At 40.3% G+C, this 27959-nt stretch overlaps 1 protein-coding gene across 1 annotated transcript; it reads right to left on the bottom strand.

The window, feature by feature from the left end:
* lmf1 (lipase maturation factor 1) lies at nt 1-27943 on the bottom strand. The gene is made up of 11 exons (XM_084341969.1): nt 27715-27943; nt 26600-26909; nt 25496-25506; nt 23361-23509; nt 13452-13517; nt 6377-6544; nt 5353-5533; nt 2561-2714; nt 2281-2464; nt 1888-2000; nt 1-1141 (listed from the first exon to the last, which is right to left on the bottom strand). The coding sequence occupies exons 1-11, from the start codon at nt 27923-27925 to the stop codon at nt 955-957; spliced, it is 1734 nt and encodes a 577-aa protein (XP_084198095.1). The 5' UTR covers nt 27926-27943; the 3' UTR covers nt 1-954.
* Nucleotides 27944-27959: the final 16 nt, after the last annotated feature.

The following is a 27959-nucleotide window of genomic DNA, read 5'->3' on the forward strand; positions in this document are numbered from 1 at the left end:
TGTGGTTTGCAGAAAAGCACACTGCCAACATTTATTCTGGAGCTTGGGTTGCGTTTTCTAGAAAGTCATTGTGGTGAAACAGTTGATGCAGCAGAAGTTTAAACTTTGTTCAGCGCTGCACTTGGACAGCTGTTTTCGTTCCAAACCCCAACCGACTCAGCAGCTCCAGGCTGATCCTTCGGAGGATGCCAGCTCCTGCCCTTTCCAGCTGTTCCTCCCCAGGCTCCTCACCCAGGGCTTCCCCTGAAACACTTCCTGTTCTCCACCCTCTAGTGCCTCCTCTGGTGCCTCTACTAGTTCTTCCTCTTGTTAATCCTGTAGCTCTCCTTGCTCCTCTGACAGATCCTCCTCTAGCATGTTTAATTACTTGTAATTTTTATACTTAAGTTCATTTAATATCAGATACTTTAAGACTTTTAATCTCGTATGGGTGACTTTCACCTTATCAAAGTAATAATTCAATACAAAATCTTTACCTTTACTCAAGTATGACTTTTGAGTACTTTGTCAAATGCTTAGTGACACAGCCACAAAAATTTCAGCCTGTCCAAAATATTCTCATTCTCATCCTCATTGGGAGAAAAACCAATGAAGGGAAAACAAAATCTCAATCAGGACTGTTTTAATATTGAAAGTTAATCAAGAGTCACACTCAAATTTGGGCTTTCACAGAGTTTGTTTTATGAGATACAAACGGCAGTGATTGTTTGTGATACATAGATCAGTCCCTAGATGGCTTTTTGAAAAATCTTCACATTACTTGTGAGTAGATGTCATAATGTTTGACTTCAGACTTCAGTTCTCCATAAAACATTTCAGTTTGATTAAAATCTGATGGCATCCTTGGTCCTTGTAACTTGTGTTCAGGCTTCAGCAGCGTCACACTGAAAGAGACAACGTCAACCCCTGAAGTCCTCTGATCTCCTCTTGGCACTGCAGTCAGACGTCATGGCTTTAGTTCCTGTTCCGTGGTATGTGTGGGTGTGGCCAGTTCCTGGACTGAAAGTAGCCTCTGAGTCCTTCCAGGTTCACGGGAGGGAAGTAAGCTCCGATGCGTTTTCTCAGCCACCACTTCCCCTGCGCTGCGCTGGAAGTGCCCGGCTGGCTGAACTTGTATTTGAAATGTTCCCCTCGAACCCACCTGAGAAGGACGAAGACACGGAAAAGAGTTTAGACACATGAAACAAAGATGTTTTAAATCCCAGCTCAAAAAAAGCCAGATTTGATCCACCTCACTCCTCCTCATCATGGTGTTAGAACCGGTCACTCTACAATGAGCAGTTTTTAGCCACGCATGCCCACCACTTTGGATCAGACTAAAATATCTTATCTACTATTCCTATTCACCTCCTGAGGCACTAACAACTCTTGTCACTTTGGGACACTGAGCGCTCACGGTCGGCCTAAAACAGAAAGTAAATCCTTACATGTAGGAAGCTGGAATCAGCAAATGTTTGACATTTTTGCTTGAAAAATGACTGAATGACTGAAATATTATTATTTATCTAAATATTATTCTGTTATTATTTTTGATTAGCGGTATACACAGTCCTAACAAATGCATTGTGAGACAGTGCACATCCTCTAAACCTACTTAAGTTTTTGTATTAACAAAAGACAGACACTATTTGCTCTTTGTTTCACCAGAGGGAGCTATAGCACAGACAATAATCACTCATCCTATTGATCCCTGCCAACACATATTTAACGACAACCAGGGCTTGATCATTAATAGGACAAATCTGTGCCTTTTCAGGAAAAAACAGCTGAAAACAAAAGGTGTAAAGGAGTTTTTAAAATTAATGATAGAAGCATTCGAGTTCATGGTACAGTATTACCAAGATGCACTGTTTGGATCTTTGCTGCCATCTTGTGCTCTGTGTTTACCTGGGAGTTTCTCTGCCTTGGAAGGGGTTGTGGTCGAGCAGCGAGAGGACCGCGCTGTCATTGGACAGCAGACGTCCCGCTATGTGGATCACCCACTCGCTCTGCTCGTAGGTCTGTATGAAGACATGGAGACAGGGTGTTAGAAACTAAAACTAACAAAAATAACACAGGGTGTGATGGAGATGCAAGTTTGGAAAATTTAAAGAGAAGGGCAGAGACAAAGAAGGAGGGGGGAATGTGAAAGGTTGTAGGAGGCTCTCAGGCACAATATCAAAGAGTGAAGACAAGTATATCCATACTCAAAATCTGTCATGAAGACAAGCAAATATGTTTATAGGCTGGTAGTGTACTTCAACTCCATACATCATGTCCCGCTATTGTTCAGTTTCTCACCTGGAAGGCAGCGAACCACATGAGCCAGTCCAGCCGGTAGTGGTACGGTGATATGAGGCACGGTCGGCGGTAAACATCCCCTGGCTTACACAGGAAATAGTATTCCTCCCAAACCGCCTCCGGGTCCTTGGGATCCTGGCTCAGAGTGCCCTGGAAGATCACTTCGGTACGCTCCTTGGTAATGCTGAAGAGAGGTAATTGTATTGATGAGGTATGTTTGATGGATCTACAGATATCTCCTCCAACCTCATGACCCCACTGACCCCTGACTGTACTGTACCTGCCAAAGGCCCCGTAGGTGTTGACGATGCGCAATGGCTCGAATGACGTGTTCATCGCCTGCCTGGAACTCAGCAGGTTCATCACCACGGGAATGCTCAGGTAGCCGATCAGAACTGCCAGAGAAATGTTCACCACCCGACGCATCAGCATACCTGGATTACAGAGAGTATGTACACACACACAAACAGGAAGAAAGAAATGGCATGAAAAACAGCACAGCGAGGGATATTGGAGACCCTTTAATGACTTGTTTTTAACAACACAGCTGCTCTATAGTCCAGTGGTACGCAAGTGGATACTTCTGTATTGTTTGTCAGATGGCAGCAGGGTGAACAGACTGTGGCTGTGGGTGGGTGGGTGTTGTTTTTTAGTACACTTTGGGCCATGTGCAGGTTCCTCACCTCATCAATATCACTGACGCTTAGTGGATTGAAAGCAATAATGTTCTGGCCGATTTGAATGCATGTGATTCCTGTTTGGCCTAGTAGCTGCTACAGCGTTTGTTAACTTGCTCGATTTTTAGACTTTTAGAGGGATTATGCATCTCCCAGCTCCATTCCAGCATGTCAAAACGAAACTATGTGGTCCAGGGGAAAACTTTAATTACAGCTCAAATTAAGGTGACATATTTGTTAGTGTCTGGTCTTGAAGGGGATTCATCATTTCATGTTTACTTAAGTGCTATTAAGCTTGTACGTCTGTGTGATGACTTTAACACTTCCTCGGTGGAAAAGGTTTGACCTGTTAGATCATGGGACGGCTGGTACTGACAAAATGTTGGCTGCGTCCGCGCCAGCTCCTCCCTACCTGTGTCTGCCTGCTTATCCACACATGTTCAACACATCAACGTAATCCAAAGCAAACTTTCTTCACACTCGCCCAGACTTTCTGGGTCTGGTCAAATGATTAAAAACACAGTCACACTGCAGGTAGAAGCCTATTTTATATTCAACATCCTACAATAAAGCAAAATCACTAATGGGTCCGATGAGACCAATTATAAAGGGGCCACTCTTGTTTTACCACATTCTAAGCAGTCTGTATTGTAAAAAATGTTAGCGACATCACATTAAATTCCAATAAACCATATGTCATGCTTTTCCCAGCTACTCAGCTGTCCAAGTGCTAATCCCTTTTCTTCTCATAATTCCCTCTCCAATATGAGCGGACCCATTACAGGCCGGTCGTACCGATTAGCCTCGACTGTTAGAGATACCAGTGTTTTTTATATACTGGATTCCAAAATGAGATACCAACCACTTAAAAAAAAAGAGTGAAAAAAGGTAAAGTGTATATGTCCATGACTCATGATGACTCATGCATTTTTCTGATTTACAAATTATCTTATCTCACCATTGGGAGTCCTCCCAAATAGCTCCAAAAGTTTCCTCTTAAGACCTATTCACAAAGCTGCTGAGAGACACTGTTAGTAAGGAAGTGAGAAGGGCCAGGGTTGACATCATGTTTCATGAATGACCTTACATGCTATGTCTGGTTGACAGTTGGCTGGTCTGTGTTAGTGAATGTGAAATAAAATATTTGACAAATAAAGGAGCATGAGGAACAACTTCAATTAGGACGGATGAAGGAAGCAGGTCCTCCATCACAGAGTCTGCCGTTTGGTACCATCATGTTTCTACGGTAACCCAAAATGGACACAGAAAACACTGGATCTAGTATTTTTCACGGTTTTAGCAGCCATTGCAGTCGCAGTCTGCAATCTCACAGCTAGATGCCTCTAATTTCTACACACTGGACCTTGAAAGTTGAGATGAAACTTCACTTTAAACCTGGTTCCTTTCTCCAAAGTACCATGGCTACTGGCTTGCTGGCTGAAATGTCGCACTGTAATGTCGCACTAACGACAACATTCATTTCTTGGAAGACAACTGGCAGTTGATTTGTATTGCGGACATATGTCAAATTTAAAAAAACAGCATGAAAAAATACAATTAAATTCTTTTTAAAAAGGGGCACTGTGTAGTTTTTAGAGAAGAAATTTTAATTCATGTTAGACAATATTAAGGAGGTAGTAATACAAACTCAGAAATATTTATTTTTCCTTAACTGAATAAACAAGCTGTTCTCAGAGGGAAATAAGGTCCCTGAACACTGTTTGAAGCTAGAAAGGTGGCAGGGTCCGCCAAATACAGTCATGAAAACGAAGAGAGTTTGTTTATTAAGTTTGTTTCGGCATAAAAAAAAAAAAATCAGTCGAAGATCTTTTTCTTCTGATTAAAATGTATTCCCCTTTAAGCTTGTGCTTGATGCAGGGGTTATTGAGTTATTGTGTACAAACACTGTGACTGGTTCACAGCTCTAGACAATGTGCAAGGGATTTTACAGTGGGCTGCATTGGCAACAACATGAAGCATGAGATAGACTTTATCTCTCTCACTGTAATTCACCATTTTTGTTTTGACACCCACCTGTCAACCTTTAAAGCAACTTTCCCCCAACTCTACGTCCTGTTTCGCTCAGAAATAGGTCACGATACAGAAGCTATTAACTCTCGAAATGCTGTTTCATCTGGACTTTAACTAGCTGCCATCAAAATATAGTGATCTTTATCGGTGTAACTGGCAGCATGATGTCCTCTGGACGGCCTCTGATATCTCTCAGAACTAGCAGCTAACTTTCATCCTAAAGGGATTTGTGAATTACTGTTAAATCCTAGGAATTATAAAGTTAAGACTGACACGCTCTTTATTTTTAGGACAGTCTGGTGACTCAGCCAGTTAGGAGCTACTTTTAGCCGTCAGATGTTTTGTGAATGCGGTCCCTGACTACCTTTGGTGGGTTTGGGCGTCTGTCCAGCTGCATCCTCATTCTGTATCTCGAGCACGGCCTGCTTGGCTCCCCCTCTGGAGTGAAACAAGAAGCCCAGCGATGCGTCGTCAAAACAGGCCAGACTGGGAACGATGGTGAGCCAGTTAAGGAAACTGAGGTTCCCGCTAACTATCAGAACCACCTGTAATACAAGAGACAAGACAACAGATATGAACAACATCCAGGTAGTGTAGAAAAGTTCATCATACAACTGCTAGACTGACTGTATTCCATCACGTTAAGGAGTTCAGCCAAGATGTGGATGGTGAGAACTGACTTTTTTTGAGCCCGGGTACACTGAGATACATTAACATGAGCTCTGGCATCCACAGCACATGATGCACAAATTACATTTAGGTCTACGGTGACAGATAATCCGATAAAACAGATAGAGATAAACAGATAAATGTAATAAAACATCCCCTTAAATCAGCCATTAAACATGTTTAATGTAATAATAATGTTCTGACTGAACAATTAAACTCACATTACTGCCTTGACTGTGTTTCCTGGAAAGGCAATGTTTTGGACACGTGGTTGTCACAGTTTGAGATTTGTAACTCCACCTCAATACACAGGAAGGGACTGGAGTTTTGATTATGATGTATACGCTATTGTTATTATAATTATTACTATTATTATTATTATTATTATTTTATTATTATTATTATTATTACTATTATTATTGAACAATTACATAAAAGTAGTAAAAACTACTAAAACTAGTAAAATTAGTGATATGAGGAAAAGCAGACAAGCTGTAACCATGGTAACAAGTGCTTGACAGGGTAATCCACACTCAGTGTGTAAGCATACATTTAACTTCATATGGGTTGAGTCAGGTTCAGGCGTTAAAAAAAAAAAAACAGAATAATGAAAAAAAACTCTTCATAAAACTCAAACACAAGCTTTCTTGACGAGATGCCGCCATTAACCAGCGCTTGTGATCACAATTGCCTGTGAGTTGGTGAACGGCGCGAGTTACCTGGAACAGGATCTGGACCGCTCCGTTGACCATACACATCCGCCTGCCCAGGAAGGTGAAGAACGGGAAGATGAGCTCGATGAGGTGGTTGGACAACGTCTCGAAGCGATGAAACCACCACGGGGAGCGATGCATGTAGTACGACATGGGGTTAGGAACCGGCTGAGTCTGGGGAAGAAATGGAGGGCCAGAGAGAGAAAATGTGAAACCCAGACTATGTTTGAGACGATGCTTTGAGGCAGCGAATGTGTGAGAAAGGCTGCATTTGTCAAGATAACCATGATCTTTAATCAGCATTTCTGTTCCGTGCACTTATGCAGTAAAAAAGTTTAATAAATCTTCTAAACATAGACTCCTTCTTCTGCTTAAAATGCATGTTTCCTCTGCTTTACTTTGGCTCTAAAATCTCGACTGAGCCCGAGATGCAGAGTAATTTATGGTGCTCCACCTTGAGGGAAACATTTCCATGTCTAAATAAAGATGGAACTTTATTTAAATTAAGGCAATCCCACCTACACTTAAAAAAAAACACACTCAGAGGTTTCATACAGAGCTGCGCAGTGTTTGTGTACATATGATTAAGTGTGTGTGTGCGATGTGGTCGCATGCAAACCGTGTAATAGCCGAACATGCAAACAGTCTCAGGTGAGGTGGTGAAAAATAAATATAGCACAGAAATAGGTGGGGGGAAAAAAGAAAACAAGACACTGCCACACTCGTCTATGCGCTTATTGTTTTCATGGAATGGAGGAAAAAAAGAAAAAGGGGTTATTTAACCTGCAGCTTACCAAAACAGCCCTGGAAATCCGAGGGCAAGGAGCCTGTAACCTCAGACAACCAAACAACCCCACCTGGGCTGTAAACTAGCTGCACTACAAGAAACAAACCGATGCAAACAAAACACCAACTATGCCGAAACACATCTACGCAGCCCCCTGAGAGTCGGGACAGGAGGGGATCTGCAGTTCCTCTGCAGGTTTGAAAGGGAGCAGTGTGTCGGAGGGGGTTAATAAGGCTTCACCCGGCGCCAGTGGCTTCCGTCGCTGCCCATTGACAGTTGAGGTTAAAGCAGGTCAAGGAAACTGACCCAGCATGGAATAAGGTCTATATAGTAATAAGATTTGTCAGGTGGCAACCAGTTTTCTAATAGACTCCATTTTATTACATTTTAAAGGAACGTTCCCCCCCAAAAATCAAAAAGACATATTTTTCCTGTTACCTGTAGTGCTATTTATCCGTCCAATCAATCCATAGATTGTTTTGGTGCGAGCTGCTGAGTTTTGGAGATTTTTGGAACTAGATGGCCCTTAACTTGTGGTGCTCGAAGTATCAATTATTATATCAATTAATTATCAAATATTCTACATGGGGATATGGTTGTTGGGTGTCGATTGGTAAAAGAGAAAATAGTTGCTACATAAGATGGTCTGTGGATTATCTTCAGTAACTGGGTCATAATTTCTTCAACTCTCACTGAATCAATCTAGATGGACAAATAGGACTAAAGCTAAGAAAAAAAAATTATGTATTTTTCATTTAGGGATGAACTGTCCCTTAAAAACCCAACATACTTCGCCTTTGCAAGCATTTATTTCATTCAGCTAGCTAGCTTTAAGGAGTGTTTCAGCATCTTCCAGCTCATCTTCCATACGACCCGTGACGTTACTGCTGAGTATTAACTCTCAAAAATCTCGTTTACAGCCGCAGCAGGTGGCTGTTTCCAGCGGAAAAGCTCTGATCCCGCTGTACACGACCTGCCCACAACCAAACGGTTACACCCCGCTTTTCCGAAACCCTGCTGTTCCGAAAATAGACTTCCATTCATCGTAATGGCGTGGTTTCCCATTTTTTCTAAAGACCCCGCTATTTCCGAAAAGGCTATTGTGGAACCGTTGACCCTAACCATATTGGGAAGTAATTGGAAGTTGAAAGTCGGATTCGGAACAGCGGTGTGTCGGAGTGGAGGGGTTTCGCAATGGAGGTGTTTCGGAACGTCAGGCTGTTCCCCAACCAAACGACGCAAAGGTTATGCTAGAGACTAGCTGGTGAACAGGATGGAGCATTTAGCAGCTAAGAGCCAAATATTTACCTCAGCAGTTGGTAAAAGACAGAGCTATAAGCAGAATGAATACTTGACAGGCAGACAGACAAAATATATGCTAATGGTGCGTTATCTGCAGAATGTGTGATGAGCAAATGTTTGCTAGCCTGTCCACATAAACACTATAGGCATCTGCTGCTATATAGCTGGGTTAAAAATAGAACAGCAGTGCACACAGACGCTATAAAGAACCACATGAAAGGAACCGATTTAAACCATAAAAGGGCACAAACACAAGCGTAAGTATAAGGCTGTCACGAGACACAGATATACTGTACAGTATGTAATCCACAGAGCGGTAAATTGGAAGCCACACCACGCCAGTTTACATGTAAAAAAAAAAAATCCAGCTGACACTTCGATTTTTCAGATGATTCTCCTCGTTACGGTTCATCAGTGCTGCCACTGTAGAAGGTCCACATTTTCGTTGAACGACTGCTCCTAGTCTCCATTTAAAATGCAAATGGTATAGACAAACAACCAAGTCTTTGGTTCCTTTTAGTCGCTGGAGTTTGGAACCAATGCATCAGCGAATAGCTCAAAGAGATCTTGTTTTTGTGTAAATTGTCAGTGACAGGCCCAATGTTCCCTTCGAGTTTCCTTCACCGCTGCATAATTATATTGGGTCACTCTTCCTTAAATAATTACAGTCATTTAGAAGAACAAAACTCAAAGAGAGTTTTACATGAAGATGGTAAAAAAAAAAAAAACCTATACAGATATTTCTTAGTGGCACAAAACATTTGCCACCGTACAGTTCTTTGGTGGCTCAATCTGTAATTACAGTTATGATTATACTGTATTACATTTATAAGCACATTGCATAAGGTTTAATGTGAGTTTTTAATGGAGACTTAAGCCATGTTCAGACAGACCAAATCCATCTTGCCAGGCTTACAGCTATTTGCTCTCGGCTGGACCACAGTTATTCGGACCAATCAATATTCTATCGAGAACTAGTGGATGCTAAGGTTAACATAGCTGCCGGTATAGAATGTTATATCAGAACTTGAGGGTGTTTCTTCATTGAAAGAAGAGAAAAGAACAACTGAAGGCTTTTCTTGATGAAAAAGATGGGTTTTGTTGCGCTTTTCCCGACTGGCTTCGTCAACAGCATGATTTACCAACTGGCTCCACTGGTAGTACTCTCCTACTGTTATTGGAATGGTTGAGGTTAGACGATGATAGATACGTGGTTTGTCATATATCACCTGCCAATTTTGTGCCTGCCCTTTTCAAAACATTTTCTAAAGAAGGTTTCCCAGATGGCTCTGTGTAGCAAACACGTCAGATTAGCGAAATGTAGCACAGGCACTCATAGTCCCCAGACAATAAACTATACAAAATATTTGATCCCTTGACCATTCCTCTGGCACCAGAGTCAATTTCCTTTTGTTTTTCCAATATCTATTTGGTTTATAATAGGGGTAGACCGATTATTGGCCCTGGCAGATTATCTGGGCCAATATTTAGCATTTTCCGATTATTGGTATTGATGATTTTTCTGTCAGATTGCTGATAAAATAAACTAATTTAGAAATGTGCTACTTTGGCTCTAATGCAAACATCCTCTCACACAATGTCCCGCCCACAACAATATCTGATTGGTAACTCGTCACAATTAATACTGCAAAGTAACTAGTTAGCAAGTAAAGTACCTCAAAATTGTACTTAAAGTGACTAGGAGGAGCCTTTAGTTTTTGTTGATTCTAGCGGCCCCTTTTGTCAAAAGCGGTACGACACCAGCGCCTGCTGTTGTAAAGATCTTTGCTAGCGTTTGTTTTGGAAGCGAGTGATGGAGAGACCCGAGGATGGTAGTAAGTAATGTATTTACATTAATAATAACTATATAAAAACAGCAGTCTTTTCGCTGATTGTCTTGTTTGCTGTTACAGGTCATTTATAATCACCAAAGGAAACAGGTGACTGTTTCATAAACACTTAAAAGTTCCCCGTAGTCACTTTAATAAGCTCTTTAAGTGAGTAAATTGTACTTAGGTTTATTCTATCACTGGTTGTGGAAATTTTGACACAAAGATTTTCATTTTTACTGCAAATGAATATCGGTCCCAAATATCGATTTTGAGTCTCCTTGATTACCAATCATCGGTATCGGCCCAGGAAAACTCATATCGATCAACCCCTAGTTTATAAACACATACTTGCTAAATTAATGACGTTCCTATTAGCCTCAGAAATAGCTTACTTTGTGTTCAGTGCTAAGTAGAAAATGCTAATACGCTAAATTAAGATTTAGCTGGATTTAGCTATAAATAACATTTAGCTCAATGCACCACTGTGCTTCAGTATAATCTCACAGAATCACTAACACGTAGACTCTTGTTTCTGACTAAGCATAGTTTATCAGCCTGCACGGAAATATCTATTTTGTCTTATAATATAATATAATATAAAAAAAGTACTGTACTCACTATCACATTCTTCATAAAGCACACTGGTGAATCTGCATATACAGAGTTGTTCAACCAAAGAATGATTTCCCCTGTGTTTCATTTGATTTATATCACAGAGGACAGTGACTCTGAAACTGTTCAATAATTTACACGCAATAGAGATAATAAATTGCAGCAGCGGATAAAATATCCTATCCCATATTTTATCTTACCACCCCTGCGGTTTTTACAATCACCGTCACAGTGATTTCCAATGGCGATGCTAAATATGTTCTGAACATGGGAACTAAAAATCAGGGGATAAATTACAGTAGATTTACAGTGCAGTGCACCAGACTGTTCATATGCAAGGTTTGTGCATCCCCAGTGCATATCAGACTGTGTAATATTTAATATTGTGTTCTTAAAACATGTTAGAGTGTCATCTTCAGTCATCAAGTCCCATCGGAGCCAGTGTATTCCTGTCTATGTTAATTACAGAAGATGCACGGCCCTCCTCCCTCTGCGGGTTGGAAACACAGAGCAGAGTAGGTCACAGTGGTTGAGCGTCCCACAGGGGAAAAACAAACAAGGGATTTGCACAACCTCAGGGTCTGTGCAAGACGCTGATTTATTGAATCCCACGACAGCGGTTACCATAATGTGTTGCCCTGGTGTGGTTAGCCTGATGTGAATTCATTGCTGTCTTGTCATCACTCATGACACAAAGCCAAGGCACAATGTTTTCGTGCATCTGGATCAGTCTTGAAGGTTCAGTTTGGCAAAGGAAAGAGGCCTTTGGGAAATTTACAAACTAGTGTTTCAGAGGATGATTTAGGCTTTTTCTCAAGTTGTGCTGGCCATCTGCCCGCAAGAGTATTTCAAAATAAAACTGTGTCGCAGCAAGTGTCGTCTTAACTGGTAATTTGATGAATTTGATCGGTATCTTTGGTGCTCAGGGCTCATTGCTGTGGTTTTTTTCTGCACTGCACTTCTCAGAAGTCAACAAACAGCCTTGGGATTTTATATTGAGTAAATCAGAGTTTCTCATGTTTCCTCCTTCACTCGAGATAACCACGCTGTCACTCTCTCACTGTTGTTGCGTCTGGAAATGTCAACTGCATAATTTCTTGTGCACCAGCGAACTTTTCCCATGAAGAAACAACCAAGTACCAAATGTTCTGCTCAGAAAACATACTGTAAATGCTTTCACACACTTATATTTCAAAATAAGCTGTCAACATTTGAGTTGAGTTGTGGGCAACACGTGTCAGATTTTGACAAGAAAGAAGAATGTGTGGCTTAAGAAAAAAAGATAACTCTCATTCTGCATTAACGTTCCATCGATTTTGGTACTTTTTCAAGAACTGCATCATGCATCGTGAGGCATCACTGTGGTTCAGTGGTTAGCTCTGCTGCCTCATGACAAGACGGTTCTCACTTCAAACACATTAAAAAGGTAGGTGAGGTTGATTGGTGATTCAGCCTGTAGGGGTCAGCCTGAGCTCTCCGGGATGTACCCGGTATCGCCTCACCAAAGTGAGCTTGAGTCTCTCCTCTAATTTTAAAAATCAGGTTTACAGGTACTTTGTAACTTGTATATACATTACATTTGCACAATAAATGAAAATCTTAGTGTCAAAGTTAAGAAATTAGAATTTGCAGTTTATTCAAGGTTATACTTAAGCACAATTTTACGGTACTTGTACTTGAGTATTTTTAATTTCTGCTAATCCACTTCATTTTGTGACAAATACTGCACTCTTTACTCCACTACATGATTGATAACTTTACTGATTCAGACTATTAATTCAAAGTAAAAGTCTACTGGTATGAACAGTTATTTTTTTAAAAGGTGTGTGTAGCCAATGGATGCCTGTTGTGAGCATCGTGAGATGCTTAATCAGTGGAGTAAGTAATCTGTCAGCCAATAATACTGAATTTCAGATTCTTCATTGTACTTTGGAACGACAAAACCGACACTTAAAAGTTACATTTTAACATATTGTTAAAACAATACAAAGTGAGTCACATGTAACTGCATATTTACAGTCATCACAATTCATAAATAAAAATAAAAACAACTATGGACAAATCTGCAATATAGAGTCCAGTTTTGCATCTGATGGAAACACTAAGTATAAATAATCAAAGCTGAAATAATTGGTTAATAAAGAGATTATTTTATTGACTAAATATATCGTTAATCATTACACTCCAGTTTGAATTTTCCTGTTTTATTGTCCCTAACAAGCTTTCTTTATGGAAAAAACTATTAAATCATTAAATATTCAGTGAAAACACTCAAGTTGCGAGAAAGTCATAGTATGTAATGGACTGTTTGATAACTTTTCCTTAAAGTCTGAATTCATGAAAGCATGAAAAATGAAAAAATGTCAAGGAGGACAGAAAGCAGAGCCCGGCAGCTGAAGAAAAGATCAGTCAATTTAATCAACTTAAAGACGCAGGGCATGACGGTGAGAAAGATTTGCGTAATGTACTGTAACAGCACGACCGTCACTGCATGGAAACACACACTCACACGCACAGAGGATACATTATACAGATTCTGTACACACACCTCGTAGTGGTAGTCCATGCAGGTGAGGTCTCTCCAGCATTTGTCGCCTCTGATTTTAATGAGACCCTGAAAGAGACAGAAAACATACGAACGTGATACAGTTTATGATGCGCTATGTTGAGCAGGCTGTGCTGTTGAAAATCTAACAAGCAACAACCGAGAGTCAATTAGAAAATCAGATTACAGACTGCAGTCATCTAAATCCCATATTTACTTGAAACGGTTCAAATACAACAAACCTAATTAGGATTTACTCGCCAACATGCATACATGACTGGAACACATGAAAAAAACAAGAAATGTCTCGCTAATTTAGAATAAATAAGAGATGTGATTTGTTTAAAATGGGACAGCTGCTTTTTAATGATCAAAATGACATTACTGCATTAACTAGACCCCTCTGAATACAAGAGGAATCTATAGATAATCTGTAGTATATTTAAAAGATCTCTGAGTAAGTCATCAAACACAGACAGCTTTATATTTTTAGATGTGCAAAGCTTCCAAAGGAAAAAAAAGGAAGGACTCAATATCTGGTTGACAATTTTGACATTAACTTCTCCTCATAAATTGAATCAATTCCTAGCCAAGACAGAGAAGACACAAAAATAAATTCGGCCCAGAAGAAAAGGGAGGAAGTGAGCTGTATTTTTAGAGCGACTGCACTCTCAGTTCAGGTCAGATTATAATAATATACCGGAGTCTATCGTTTCAGTTGATTTTAGATGAGTTCATACTGAATATCTATAGTCAGACAGCTAAACGTGGGCGGTGAATCCATATGAAACGGCTTGAAAAAGTCACTTTCTTAATCAGTGTTGGTGGCTTCTTTACGAGTTCTGAGTGCGTCACACAAAATGACACAATGACAAATGACAAAATGATGATTCATAAATCCTCCCCAATCGAAATGTACTTCTCCCTATAGACTAAATTACTGGATTTCTTTACCCTCAGTCCTTCTATCCATCATATATAGGGAGGAGTAAATGATTGCACGAGTGTGCTGGTGAGGGTAAATTCATTTGCAACTTATCAGTCACCATTCTTGCATTTAAAAATTATATATAATCTAATAACTGCTAAAAGTCTGATTCTGCTAATGCAATGTGTCTGCTCTTCCTCTCTTCTCCCACAGCTGTTTGTTACCTTCTTCTCTCCGTGCTTCATGTTCCCCTGTAACTGGTGATACCTTGACCTTTCCTCTTGTATCGACATCAAGTCGTTCTTTTGTCCAACACAAAGATAATGTTAGCGAAGCAAATGTACACCATCACATAGCTGATGGAGTGTCTCTAGACTCTTTTTTTATATATAAATATATATTTTTATTCAATTTGATACTGGCAAAAACAAATAAACCCATGACTACACACAAGTTATCCTCACAAAAGGACAAAACGACAGTTGGACACAAAAAGGTAAGGAAAAAGGCTAAATAAACTAAAAAAAATACCATATAATAAAATGTAGTCGGATCCCTTCAGCAGTTCATATAATTGTCAAACATATTACATTACATATACAGTCGCACTCTTCATTAGAACATATTTTCTCCCATTGTATATTGTTCTTTTACAAAAGATAATGGCTTTGCCATATATTTCTTTAAAAAACCTAAATTCAAATTGGCTCTTGATTTTTTTTTTTTCTAAAATTTTATTTAATATCGAGGGACAATTTTCATCCAAAATCTCCAACATATTGTTTCACAATGTCAATTGAATGGCTTTTGGCAATTTTGGATATTGTTCGGCAGGTTGGCTAGATAAGGACACTAGGAAAAAAAATGCAATTGCTCTTCCTCTTCCTCATTACAGAATCTAATGGTGATTGTTCAATGATAAACATCTAGTTGTTTTGTAGCAGCTGTGATTTTGTGGAATATCTTAAAGATTCTGAAATATGAATCTACTGATGTTTAATAAACTGTTCAGAATAATTAGCTCCTTTTTTTGGACTCTTTCAAATAGTTTATGTTGCTTTAAATAGCAAGAGTGAAAAACCACAATCTCAATAGTGATCTTCTTTCTCAGTTTTATAACTGCCCTATAGTCTGTAGCCAGACTTGAAATAGCCTATACATTTTCCATGTTTGCCATTAAAAGACAGTATTTCATGCAAGATAGTTCTTTTCTATCGTAATCTTGTGCCACTAGCTCACAATGCATTGTTAACAAGGAAGAGCCATCGGAGTTAGCATGGCTGTCTTGGCTGCATCGCTCTACTGGTGTATCTGCCAGTCATCTGCTAGTTATGATAAATATGGAAACAGAAGGTAGAGGACATCCACAAAAGCAGCTTGTGGATGCCTTGAAGACCGATCTTGATCTAAAGTTTTTACTATCAAAATACTGTATGCTTAGTAGCAGGGACTTTTTCAAAGACAATTTCATATGTTATAGAAGTATAAGGCTGGCCTTGTACCCCGTGTCTTAAGTTAAATCACAAAGTGGACAAATCAAAAAAAGAACAAATCAGATTTGCTTGCCGTCTGAACACATCGTTAGCTGTTCCGACTTTCAGTTTTCTCAGTAACAGCTCACAGATGTGTGATGTGCGTTCCACTAACAGAGAGCAACCCATACAGAATGGCAATAAGCACTAATAAATCTAACTATACAGGGTGTTAGGGACTGAACAGAGGTGTTGTGCAACATGAAAACAGAGAAATGCTTCAGTAGCTCTGGGCCGGCTTTTGACCTAAAGAAAAGAGGAAGTACTCTATCGAAGACACGAGGCTTGGGTGATAATTGTACACCTTTTTGTACTCCCCACCTTTAGTCGGAGGTGTTCAAAGGCCTTTTGGGAAATTAAGGAAACTACTGAGTGAGGTAGATGAGGCCCATAATAAAAAAAGATACTGATAAATAATATTTAAAACATACTTGAAGTGTCTGAGAGAGGATTTTCCCATAAGAAATGGGAAACAAAACTCAAACTCCTCTGCTCGGGGCCTGTTTTTCACTAACTGAACTTAAGTAAATACTACGCTGTCCAGGACACGAGGCTGTCAATATTGACACATCAGCCCAGCCCATGTGGTTGGCATGGAATGTGGAAAAAATCAGCAGATGACCTCTCTAACCAGATTTAGAAAAACCAGGACATTTCATTCTGATTATGACCTTGGCTGTTGAGATGATGTGGCCAAAGATGTCGCTGATAATTCAATTCAGTCATGAGATCCTGTAATGACATCAATTACAACCTGATATACAGACCTCTGACAGGAACACAGCAGTCTGCCCAGAGTGTCTGGAGCACTGACGAAAGGATGTGAATGATGTGAATTCAACACACTTACAGGAAGAGGATCACAAAGATTTAATTAGAAGACTTTTAGCAAATACTATTTGGATGCTCGCAAAATGTATATAAACTTCAAAGACCTGGCTTGCTGTAGGGATGTCATTTTTGGACAATTTCCTGTTCTTTCAGATGAAATCTGGGTAATTCTCCATCAACTTCATTCTAAAATAGACCATGAAAAATTCCATCAACATGTTATATCATTAAGTCACAACGTGAACTGATTAGCCCTGCTAAAAAAAGAAACTTCGCCCCTTCCAAAAAACTCTGGGTAAGACCACAAGTTCTTTCGTCCAGGTGCACTGAGCTTGACAAAAATGCAAATGACATGAGGTAAACCGCAGCATTTCAATGTGAGAAACTGGCATAGCGAAGGTTTACCCTGGATCCCGACAATGAAACAGGGTTTAGAAAGAAAACGCAGCATTAACCACGGTGGCAGCACTACAGCAGGCCCTCATTTATACAAAACAGAACAATTTTGCCATTTTTCTAACATAGAGTAGAGGTGGGGACATTTCTCGATTATAAGATGCATCGCGATGAGGACTTGGAAGATTCTGCATCGATGCAGAGACGGAGCATAATCGAGAGTCTGCAGCTTATGTTGATTGGTGATTCTCTGGCCTCAGCTGGACAATAAAGTTACGTCGGGACGTTGCTCCCATGCTTCGAATTGTGGGTGGACATTAGGCTAACGTAACTTATGTAGGAGGTATGTCGGAGGGAGGCAGGGATCATCTGCGAGTGATAAAAAAACTCACTATTTTTTAAATGGACAAACTGGAAGAGACCCACACTGAGCGTGACTTCCGACCAACAACAATTACTAATCATATTAGCCATTTTCACCTGAAGCTAACATGAGGAGGCACTGTCAACTTTGCTGTCCAACTCTGAGAGAGGTGTGTGCAGCAGAGTCAATAAATGCCTTATCTTAAAGCTGCCATGTGAAAACAATATTATTATAGATTACAACAAATGTGTAAGGCACTGCAGATGGATAAATGTTTTGTTTTTGTAATGTTTATGTATTGAAAAGATGCAGCTTTTATTGTGTACACTGCTGTAGTGTGATTAATGGAAGGACTTTCTGAATAAAAGGGCAATTTAAATGATGAAAAGTAGCCATGTGCAGTAATATAGATCATTGCGGATGCCATACACTGAGATGCATCGAGAACGGTTGTGCATTTGAATCGTTGACAGATGAATCTAAATCGAATCGAATCGTGAGGCCAGTGAAGATTCACACCTCTAGCATATAGTAACTTATAATAGCCTGTTTTTAACTAAAACACATTGAAATCATAAGGTCTTAATTTGCTTCCCTTTCAGAGCTCCTGAGTTGGCGCAACATAACCAGCAGTGTTCTGCCTCTAGTGTAACCTATAGTGCCTAGCATGCCTCATTAGCAACATTACCATAACCAACATTATGGTCGGCTGTAACTATGTTGTAAGACCAGGCTGTATGTTCCGAACCTGACGTGCCAGATGGGTTTTTTTTCACAGAACCATCTAGAAAGTCGTCCGTGGAAACTGTTTGCCAGGATCAAGCACTTTCAAAAGAAATATTTGGAAGATGATTGGACGATCCATCAGTTTATCACTGTTGATCACGAGCTAACAACCAATCAGATCAACAGTAGGGGCACCACAAGCAGAACTCATAAATCAAACCCTTGCCAAAGCCAGGGGAGAAGAGCTTCCATTAAAAAAAGTCTTCCTCGGCTCTACAGAGCGTCTTAGTGTCTTTCAGCTCATTGTTTTGGCTTTGCGACCGACAACTTTACAACTTTCATTACATTCTCAGGCAAATTAGGCAGCTGTTCTAAGCAAAAAAAAAGCAGTGATAAACTCAAAGCATGCTATCTATTTAGCACTAAACAGCAGGCAGACAATGCGGTGATGAACATAGTCAAGCATGTAGCAGCCAAAGAGACAGATATTTCCATTTTAGTGGAAACTAAAAACAGGGCTAGTGGACTGTTTGCTAGCATGTTCACCATATTAACCTAAAATGTGATAATACTGTTTGTCACTGTTGTGTTCACAGCTTATTTCTGCTGCCTCTGAGTAGCTGAAAAAATTGTGAATGTAGGTTTAAATTGTAACTCCAGATTCAATGCAATCATTTCAGATTATTTTACAAAGGGGCTCCAGGATTGGGAAGCCAGAAAGGTTTTGCCATTGGTAACACAAAGAGGAAGAGAAATGGGAGAAAGAGAGGAGTTTAAACCATTTTAATCTAACTTCTTATTGATACCTATCGTAAATTGTCTGATAAAGACAGTGTACAATTTAGCTCAAACCAACAGTAAAGTCTTATCCTCATCCTGTTCAGTCTTCATAATATCCTTGAATATCACAAAGTAGAATCAAATGAGAGCTCTACAAAACAAAACAACAATCTTCAATCCAGACTGCCAGACTGTTCCTTTTAACTTATTGTACATTAAGGAGAGGAACACTTGCTATATAGGTAACAATACGTTTTTCTCAAAAGCTTATAGCCACTGTGCAACAGCAGTACTGCAAGCTTATGGGACCTCACCATCAACTACACTTGCACAGGTCGAGTAGGACCTACCCATTCCAGTTGGCCAGGTCTACACCAACTCCCTGAACGAGTCAGCATGCCAGCAACACTATATCTAAAAATTCCTTAGCAACAGTCAAACCAATCCGATTTGCACTCACCAAACACCTTCTCACGGCAACTCTCTAATCCCAGTTAACACCCAAAGCTCCACACCTAGCGTAGCATTTCCAACTGTTGGAGTGTTTAATAGAGATGTTCCTGCCAGCAGTGAAATGTGTGATCCAATTCACAATCACCGTGCCAGCACCTCAGACAGGAAGCTCTTAAATATCAGCAGCAAACCTGAGAAATGAATCACTACAAAGTTCATCCCAAAGAAAGGTACTAAGGTGCATAAGGTAAAATATCAAGAAACCCATATTTACTGGAGTTATTTATTAAAAGACATAGGTCAGCTAACGGCTAACAGGTTTTGTTGAATTGCTAATACGCTCACAGTAGTTAGCACTGTAGAAACTATACCATGGACAAAACCCAAGTTACTAGCTTGCTTGCTAACAACGTAGAAGGTGTAAATAAGGGCAGCTGTCATGGGAAGGTAGTTTTAATTGTCCGACTATGTGTGTGCTCCCTGCTTCCAATGTTTGTGCTAAGCTAACATAATACTAACCACGGACCTAAAGTAGTTCTGTGCTAGATGGACAGGTTAAACTGGTATCTATCTTCTTGTGTGATTATGAAAAAGCCAGCATATAAAAATATTCCCTCTGATGGTTTTTTAGCTCGACGCTTATGTAAACACTGCAAGAGTATTACTGCATTTAACCTTTTATGAGCTAACAAGGACCTATCAGATCCCATTAGCTACACTTGTTGTGGCTCATCACCTGAACACCGGATTACAAACTATCATGGTACCGCGGTTCTATCACGGCACAAATCAAGAGATTTGTCAGCTATGCTAATGGGAACGCTAATAATTGCACAGCATCTATTTGTTTGCAAATGTTTCTCCGTCAACACACTTGTTTAGCACAACATATGGCCATCTGGTATTTCTTTTATTTTCGCAGCCATATGTTGGAACTGATTGTGTTTGGGCAACCTGCTGTGCCATTGCTATGTGTGTGTGTGTGTGTTAGAGGTTCTGTTTGTTCTAGTGAGCCAATTACTTCCAATATGCGGTGCTGTTTTATCTACCTTTGATTCCTTCTATATTAAAGGGTTATTTCTACACTTAATACTTAATGTTTATTTTTTTTAAGAAAAGATATGTCTTAAAATGTATTTATTTGTATTGAACTATCATTAAGCAACAGCTAGTGAGGAATAATAAGGGTAAAATGCACCATCAGTAACGGTCATAGAAAAGCACATCAGCCAGTCCCAAGTACAAATACACCCTTACCATCTTAATGCATTTTTTCCTTACTGATGTGACAGATGCCACCATGACAGCCATGCAGCCATGATGTCGGGACAGAAATCAGAGATTAAAGCATGTTGACGGTGCAATCAGCGTTTGGAACATTTGTTAGTCACGCTGCGAAAATACTCTCAAGCAACATGGCGGGTGGGCTCTCGCACCCCCTCTCCCACTCATTTCCTACGACTGAGGGGTCCTTTGAAGTGTGTGCTACGCCGTGTCGTCCTCACAAGCACAAACTCTTTAGCAGCCGCAGAGCAGTGGTGAACCACAGGCTGTCAGACAGAAAAATGACTGTGACCAGGGTGGATCAAACACTGAGGGACTGTGGCAGGGGCTGTGCTGTACTTAACACTGCTGAGCTGCTACACAAACAAGGTCACAAAGACAGAGTCGTGCTCCCATCCCGTATGTGTAAGTGTAATTTCTGGGAATGTTCATTACATACTGAAATCTATGTTGTCGCAAACACAGATTTACTAAAGATGAGGAAAAGACACATAGTTGAGTAGTTGAGTGAACGCTTTGTTTGTTCTTTGTTTATTGTTTGACGTCTGGATTGGATTTCCTGACAATGCAGCGTGTGAGTGCTAAATTCTGGATGTCCGACATTCTTTCCAGCACCTGAATGCAGCATTGTGGGAAATTACTAAAAAATGAAAATCTCATTGTGTGATTTCTATCTAGTCTAATCTAGATTGTCACCAAAATCTAATCAGCTGATGCAATTGGGCCGAGCAGAGAGCTGAACTGAACTTCTTCAAATATTTTGCATACAATCTGACAGGGCAGCATCAACACCGTCTTTCTAATGTCAAAGACAGAAATTAAGGGAAGTTATTAAAAATGCATCATCTATTCAACAATGAACTATAATGATTAGATTCATTGACAAACAGATTAAGCGAATACGTTGGGAAAAAAAACAACTAACATGCGTTGCTGCAACAAAAGATGACAATATTGTCATCATCAAAAAAATCTGGTGACTGTTTTCTCAATCAGACGGGAACTTTCCTGATTTTCAACCAGCTTTGAATCACGACAATGTTGGTGGTATATGCAAATGAACAATGGCAAACTTCTTTCCATTTTGCCTGCATCCAGAGACCCAACTCCATTGCGGGCAAAATTCCCCTAAATCACACAAAACGTGACATCTGCCAGATTGAGAGAGAGAGAGCCGCCCTTTCTCTCACTCCAACTCCAGCGAGGGGCAAGGGTCTAGACTAGGCAGTGATGATAAACTATAACGTAGGATTCTGTTATTACATTGCCTATTTTGCCTTATATGCTTTCAGCAACATATTTTTGTGTACTGTTCAGCTGCCACTGAGAAAGGCTGCAAACCTGAAGTCGCAGCCATACCGTCCCACTATTATGAAAAGAAAGTGATACAAGGCAGTGCTGATCCAACATGAATGGCGATCCTGCTCATTTTCTTTTTCTCTCATAAAATCTTTTCAACAACATATTTTACTGGACTGTTCAGCTTTAATACAGTATTGTTTGTTAATAACTGGCCGCCGCACGGTTGCCTTTTTTAAAAACGGAAGACAAACCAAGCACTGCCCAACTGTCAGTACATCACCCATCAGCCACCCTGCAGGGCAGTGCATTCTGGTTGTTTTTGATTTTCTACCTTTTCAGTAAAAGGGAATACCACAGCCCCTGTTTTCCCTGTTTTCTCTGATCATGTAGCACCGATTTCAACAATATCTGTCTCTTTCTGCTGCATAGACAGCCCCGGTTTTATGTAATGGCAATTTTTCCAGCGGTGAAATACTCCATTAATTGATTCAGTGTACAGTATATCAAATAAAACAAAAGCCATGGCCAACTGCATTCTCAAACCAAAGAAATATTCAATTTACTTTAATATCAGAATATGAAAACGCAGCAAATTCTGAAACTGAAGAAGCTGGAACCATCAGACATTCTGCTTAAAAAATGACTTCGGTCACAGATCCATTTTCTGTCAATAAGACATAAATCATAAATGTATTCAGAAATCATTAAATCTAAAATTTTTGCCAACCAATATTTTACATCTCCTTCTACCATTCAGAACAAACCATAATTCAACGGTCAAAACAACCAAGCTCTCAAAATTGTGTTGACATATTGCTGAATATGAGGTCTGTAGAGTCTCTTTGTGTTTCAGCTCTCTTCACAGTACTGACTGAAAAAAACCTTTCAGGATTTGTGCAAACTGCAGTGACTGGCAGATAAAACCGAGCTGGTGGGCTAAAATTCACCATGGAAACTGTCTGACAACAAACAACCAACTGTATATTTGGGTTGGATCTCCAAACACTGGCTGTGTTTTATAGCAAAGAACACCAAAAGTAGCGATTTAAAATCAGATGGGCAAACACTGAATTATCCCACGGAATTAAAATGTTGCAAAATGGCTTTATTTCTCCATGCTGGCCTGCTGGATGCTACTTCCTCCGAGACAGGAATATAATCTGTAACCTGTAATAATCTATAATCTGTCTGTGCAGGATCTCCCAATAGGAAATGACTAGGTGACCGTGAATGGATTGGCTTTAGGAATAAGACTAGTACTTAGTCAGAGGGATGCAGGTAACCCTTGTATGTATTTGTAAAAGAGTTTTACTTACAGCTCCAAGCATGATGCGAACAATGAGCCATCTGAAGGTCCACATGCAGATGAGGGAGGGCGGACAGTTGCGGGGGACCTGAGACAGAGTCCACACTGGACACAGGAAAATGGCCAGAAACCCCGTCTCCAACAGCTGACTCTCCCAACCTGCACACATCATCACAGTATCATTTGTGATTAAGGGACAAGGAATGAATGTAAAATATTCAAGTTGATTAATACAACAGCTGTTGAGACATTTGACCTAAACGCACAGTATGTAATTTCTGCTGCTAGGGGTCTCTCGATCCAAACAAAACCGTAGACAGAAGTAGCAAGGGTTCATGAGAGTTGATGTCTCCATTGTTGCTGATGCAAATCTATCTGACGTACGTAACTCGTGCAAAAATGTTGACACACAAGGTAATGTTTTAAGTTTTAATCAAGTTACGTTCAGTTTTGTTCACTGACTTCCTTCCTTCTCACTCTCTGACTCTCTCCCAGAAGTTAAAGCGACATGGGACAAAATGAAACACACATTCACCTCGAATTAAATGTTGGATTTCTCTAGGTTTTAACATTATAGGAACTTTGAGGATGTCCTGCAAAATATATAACAAATGTCTTGTTTGTTTGGGGAACATTTTAATGCAGAAATGTTACATATTATATCTTTGAAACCCCAAATGTCAACCTGATACTGACACTAAAGGAACAGTCGGGATCACCAAATCAAATTTGTTATTCGAGATATTTCACAGGATTAGTGAAAGTTTGGACCTGCTGGTGGTTCTACGAAATGTCAGGAAATCACCTAAGTCGGCAGGTTTCACTCTCTGGGGACCATGAATGTCTGCACAATATTTCATGGCATTCATCCAGTAGTTGCTGAGATATTTCAATCTGGGCCAAAGTGTCAGACCAACCTCCTGACACTGCGCTCTCCACAGCCATGCTTTCAGTGTGGCTAAAAATCACACCAACTGTTATGAAGAATTGACAGTTTCAGTTGCAGTTCAGTGACGACTCTTATATAATCATGTTATATGATCAAATCTCTTGGGTGGAGAACGTTTTTTCAAAAGAAATGTGATTTAATTCTCAATAATATCAAGATTCACTTTTATAGTTGATGTCTTTGTATTTTAAAATCTAAAATAAGGACTGAACAATGCCTGCCAGGCATGCTAACCCAGGCACCATTGGCTCCTGACGGCAACAACTCCATATTCTCTATATTTTAGTCGAGACTTGGGAACTATTGGAGGAGCTCAGTCTGCAGACTTAAAGCTGCACTGTCAGCTATAGGGTGATCACTGGTCCAAAAGAAATTAGGGAGTGAGGGAGAAAGACAGTGAGAGGGAGAGAAAAAGAAAAAAAAAAAGTTTTTTAAAAAAAGAAATAAAAGCCACAAGCCCCAACCACAGACACTGGCCTGGCGTCTCTGACTACAAAGTGTCATTAACCAATCACAGAGCTGCCACTGACCTCGCCACTTATCTGGGCCGGAGCCCTACATGCAACCTCCTATTTATACTTTCTTATTACTTTCCTTTCTGTCCTCTGTCTCCACTATTAAGTTCATGACAGCTTACTGGGTTCACCAAGTAAGGAGGCAATTTACTGCACGTCAGCAAACCTCAGTTCTGTCAGTCACCGTGTTTTAACCCAATCATGGAGAGTAAACAATTTGGGAAACAATCATGAGAAAGCTTGTAGTGACACTCAGATGCCTTGAAGCAGGTTTATGTGCAGTGATTGTACTGTATTTAATCACATTTATACGATTTATATGATACTTATGTGCTCCATGACGGTGCAGCTCCATGCTGCCCAAGAATGATTGTTTCTTTTATTCTTATGATCACTTCTTAGAAGAATCCTACTGTGTGCCCATCAGAAACCTTCTTGAAATAATGAAATAGGATAGATATCCCTCAAAAACATCAGTTTGAAAGTCTTGTTTGAGGAACTACATTTGTTTCACCATAAACAAACTAAAATGACATCCAAACCTGAGTGTCTCACATATAATGCTTTGCCTCAAATCCACTTCTTCTATTGGCTGTGGAGGAACAAAGGGAGGAAGTCCTGGATTGTGTGTCAGGGTTGAAAATTGTGAGGCTCTTGGTTTGGATTATGAAGTTCACTTACCAAAGGAATACCTAGAACAAGAATAAAAAGAAGACAAAAGGGATATTACAAATTTACATTAAACTAAGGGACTAGAGAATTAAACAGAATGGCCTATAATTGACAAATTCTACATGTCTTTAATTCATTTAAAGCTGCAATCATTGATTATCTTTTTGCCACTTGGTGGGGACAGCAGGACAACTGCAGTCAAATTAACTGATTGTGCCAAGTACAGTGAATTGTGTTCACATTTGTCAGCAGGTTTAATGTGGACAGAAGACTCCGACAAGGGTACATGCGGTCATTATTGTTCACTTGGGGGCAGAGGACCAAGCATAAAATTCCTACTTAAACATCCAGGCGACATCTGGACTAAATTAGCATTCATTTGGAGTCCTGTGTCTGTCTACTATATGATTGTAAGTCCAATATTTACTCTCTTTTAGCTCTGTTTTTGGTCTCCATCCAACTCCTAAGAAACATACCCCGATCAGCCAAACATTAAAACCACTGACATTTGAAGTTAACAGAATTCATCATCTCTTATCAATGCAAAGTTCTGTTGGGAAACCTTTGGTCTTGGCATTCAGGTGGATGTTCCTCGATACGTACCTCCCATTTAAACACCACTGCAGACCAAGTACAACCCCCTCATGGCAACGGCATTAACTGATCGCAGTGGGCCACAATATTAAAGTGTTGTTGTGGCCTTTTAATGTCGTGGCTGATTTGAATCTTGTATGTCGTGAGGTGGGGGCACCATCGATCTGACTTGTTCTGTCATGTCCCACAAATATTCAATTGTATTGAGATCATTCCTGAATGATTTTTGTGTCGTGGTGGGGCACAGGGTCCTGCTAGGGGGCAAGTGCCATCAGGTAATACCGTTGCCATTGGGGGGTTGTGCGTCATCTGCACTGGTGTTTAGATGGGTGGCACATGCTAAAGAACATCCACCTGAATGCCAGAAACCAAGGTTTCCCAGCAGAACATTGCATTGTAAAAAGTTGATGGATGCTGCTCACTTCAGTGTCGGTGGTTTTAATGTTTTGGCTGATCGGTGTGTGTAGCTCATTAGCTGCTAAACCAAAGGGCTCTTCATTTACCATCATAAAGACTCACCACAGCTGTCCCACGTTGACCAGAGAGTGATAAAGCACCCACAGTGCACCCATGATCACCATATTGGCCATCCCCGTCACCAGGACAAATGCAGACAGCGCCATCCCAACCAGGGCGATGCCATCCAGGTTGGCGTCCATGTCGCTCCAGTCTAACAGCCAGAGGATGGAGGGTGTGTACGCGAAGGCGGCCATGCCTATCTTTCCCCCCACATAGCGCTTGACGCTGCTGAGGTAGTTCTTGCAGGGCATCAGGCCGTGCTCGCCTATCAGCTGCTTGTTCTGGTTGTAAGCAACGCCGAACGCCACCACTACAAAAGAGAGGAGACGAAAGGGGATAACGGCACAAACACAAACATGATGAGCAAGTCAGAGGCCATACTTATACTTTACTTGACGATATTTACTTCACTACAATTAAGACGAAAACACAGTACTTTCTATACAGTAACTCTAAATCCTATTGACAAACTTCTGAGTACGAGTTACGTTAAAGACGTTAAGAATTTTACATACATAGATGAAACCACTAATCCCTAAAGCAGTAAATATTAGCTTCACCTCCACCAGCTAGACATCAGCTATTAACTGCAATTAACGCATCAGTAATTATCATCTATACTAAAACTCAATCACACTGGCTATTCTATCAAATCAGCACCTGTAATTATGATATTCCTAGTATATTTAGTTGCCAATGTTTCTGAACCACTTCAATAAAAAGTCAAATGCAGGACTTTTACATTAAGATATTACGTCTTTACATAAATTAAAGAGTTGAAAACACACTTAATTGTGAAAGCCAATCAAAATACATGTTAGTATCACTAGCTTCTCAGTCACTGATATTTTCTACATACTAAATGATGCACTGTTAGTCACTGCAGAACATGGGCAAAGGCAAATATAAAAGGTTTTAATCTACTTTGTCGCTTTTAAAGACAAAACAGTTACAGAAACACATGTCATTCACAGTTAGCCGCGATTTGAACACTAAAAAGAGACTATGAAAAAGAGAGCTAGCATGCTCAGACGGGTAAACACAGTAATGACAGTCTGTGGACTTCAGTGGAAGAGCCCAGTGAGAGTGGAGGCTCCCGCTGTCAGCATTCTTACAGTAAATAAAGGCGACGGAGCGCAGCAGCACGACGCGAGTGAGCCAGTAAGTCCCGGTGTGTAGCCGCTGGAGCTTCTGTTCTTTCTCGGTGTCTTTGCTGGAGTCTGCTTCATTTTCTTCACCGCTGTCGGCACACTTCGTCTCTGTCTTACCGCTGTCGACACGTCTCTTCCTCACGGAGCTTCCTGAGCTGTCACTGGTGGCCGCCATGTTCACAGACTGCGAAGTCACGTGACTAAACAGA

The sequence above is a fragment of the Pagrus pagrus genome, assembly GCF_965226575.1.
Source record: "Pagrus pagrus genome assembly, chromosome: 21".
Classification (NCBI taxonomy): Eukaryota; Metazoa; Chordata; class Actinopteri; order Spariformes; family Sparidae; genus Pagrus; species Pagrus pagrus.

What these genes read in the sequence shown, in the direction of transcription:
- lmf1 (XM_084341969.1), bottom strand. Translation starts at nt 27,925, where the DNA reads ATGGCGGCCACCAGTGACAGCTCAGGAAGCTCCGTGAGGAAGAGACGT. An exon ending in CGGTCCAGATCCTGTTCCAG is followed by an intron (nt 5,534 to 6,376) that starts GTAACTCGCGCC and finishes CTTGTATTACAG; the next exon opens with GTGGTTCTGATAGTTAGCGG. An exon ending in TGTGGTTCGCTGCCTTCCAG is followed by an intron (nt 2,001 to 2,280) that starts GTGAGAAACTGA and finishes GTCTTCATACAG; the next exon opens with ACCTACGAGCAGAGCGAGTG.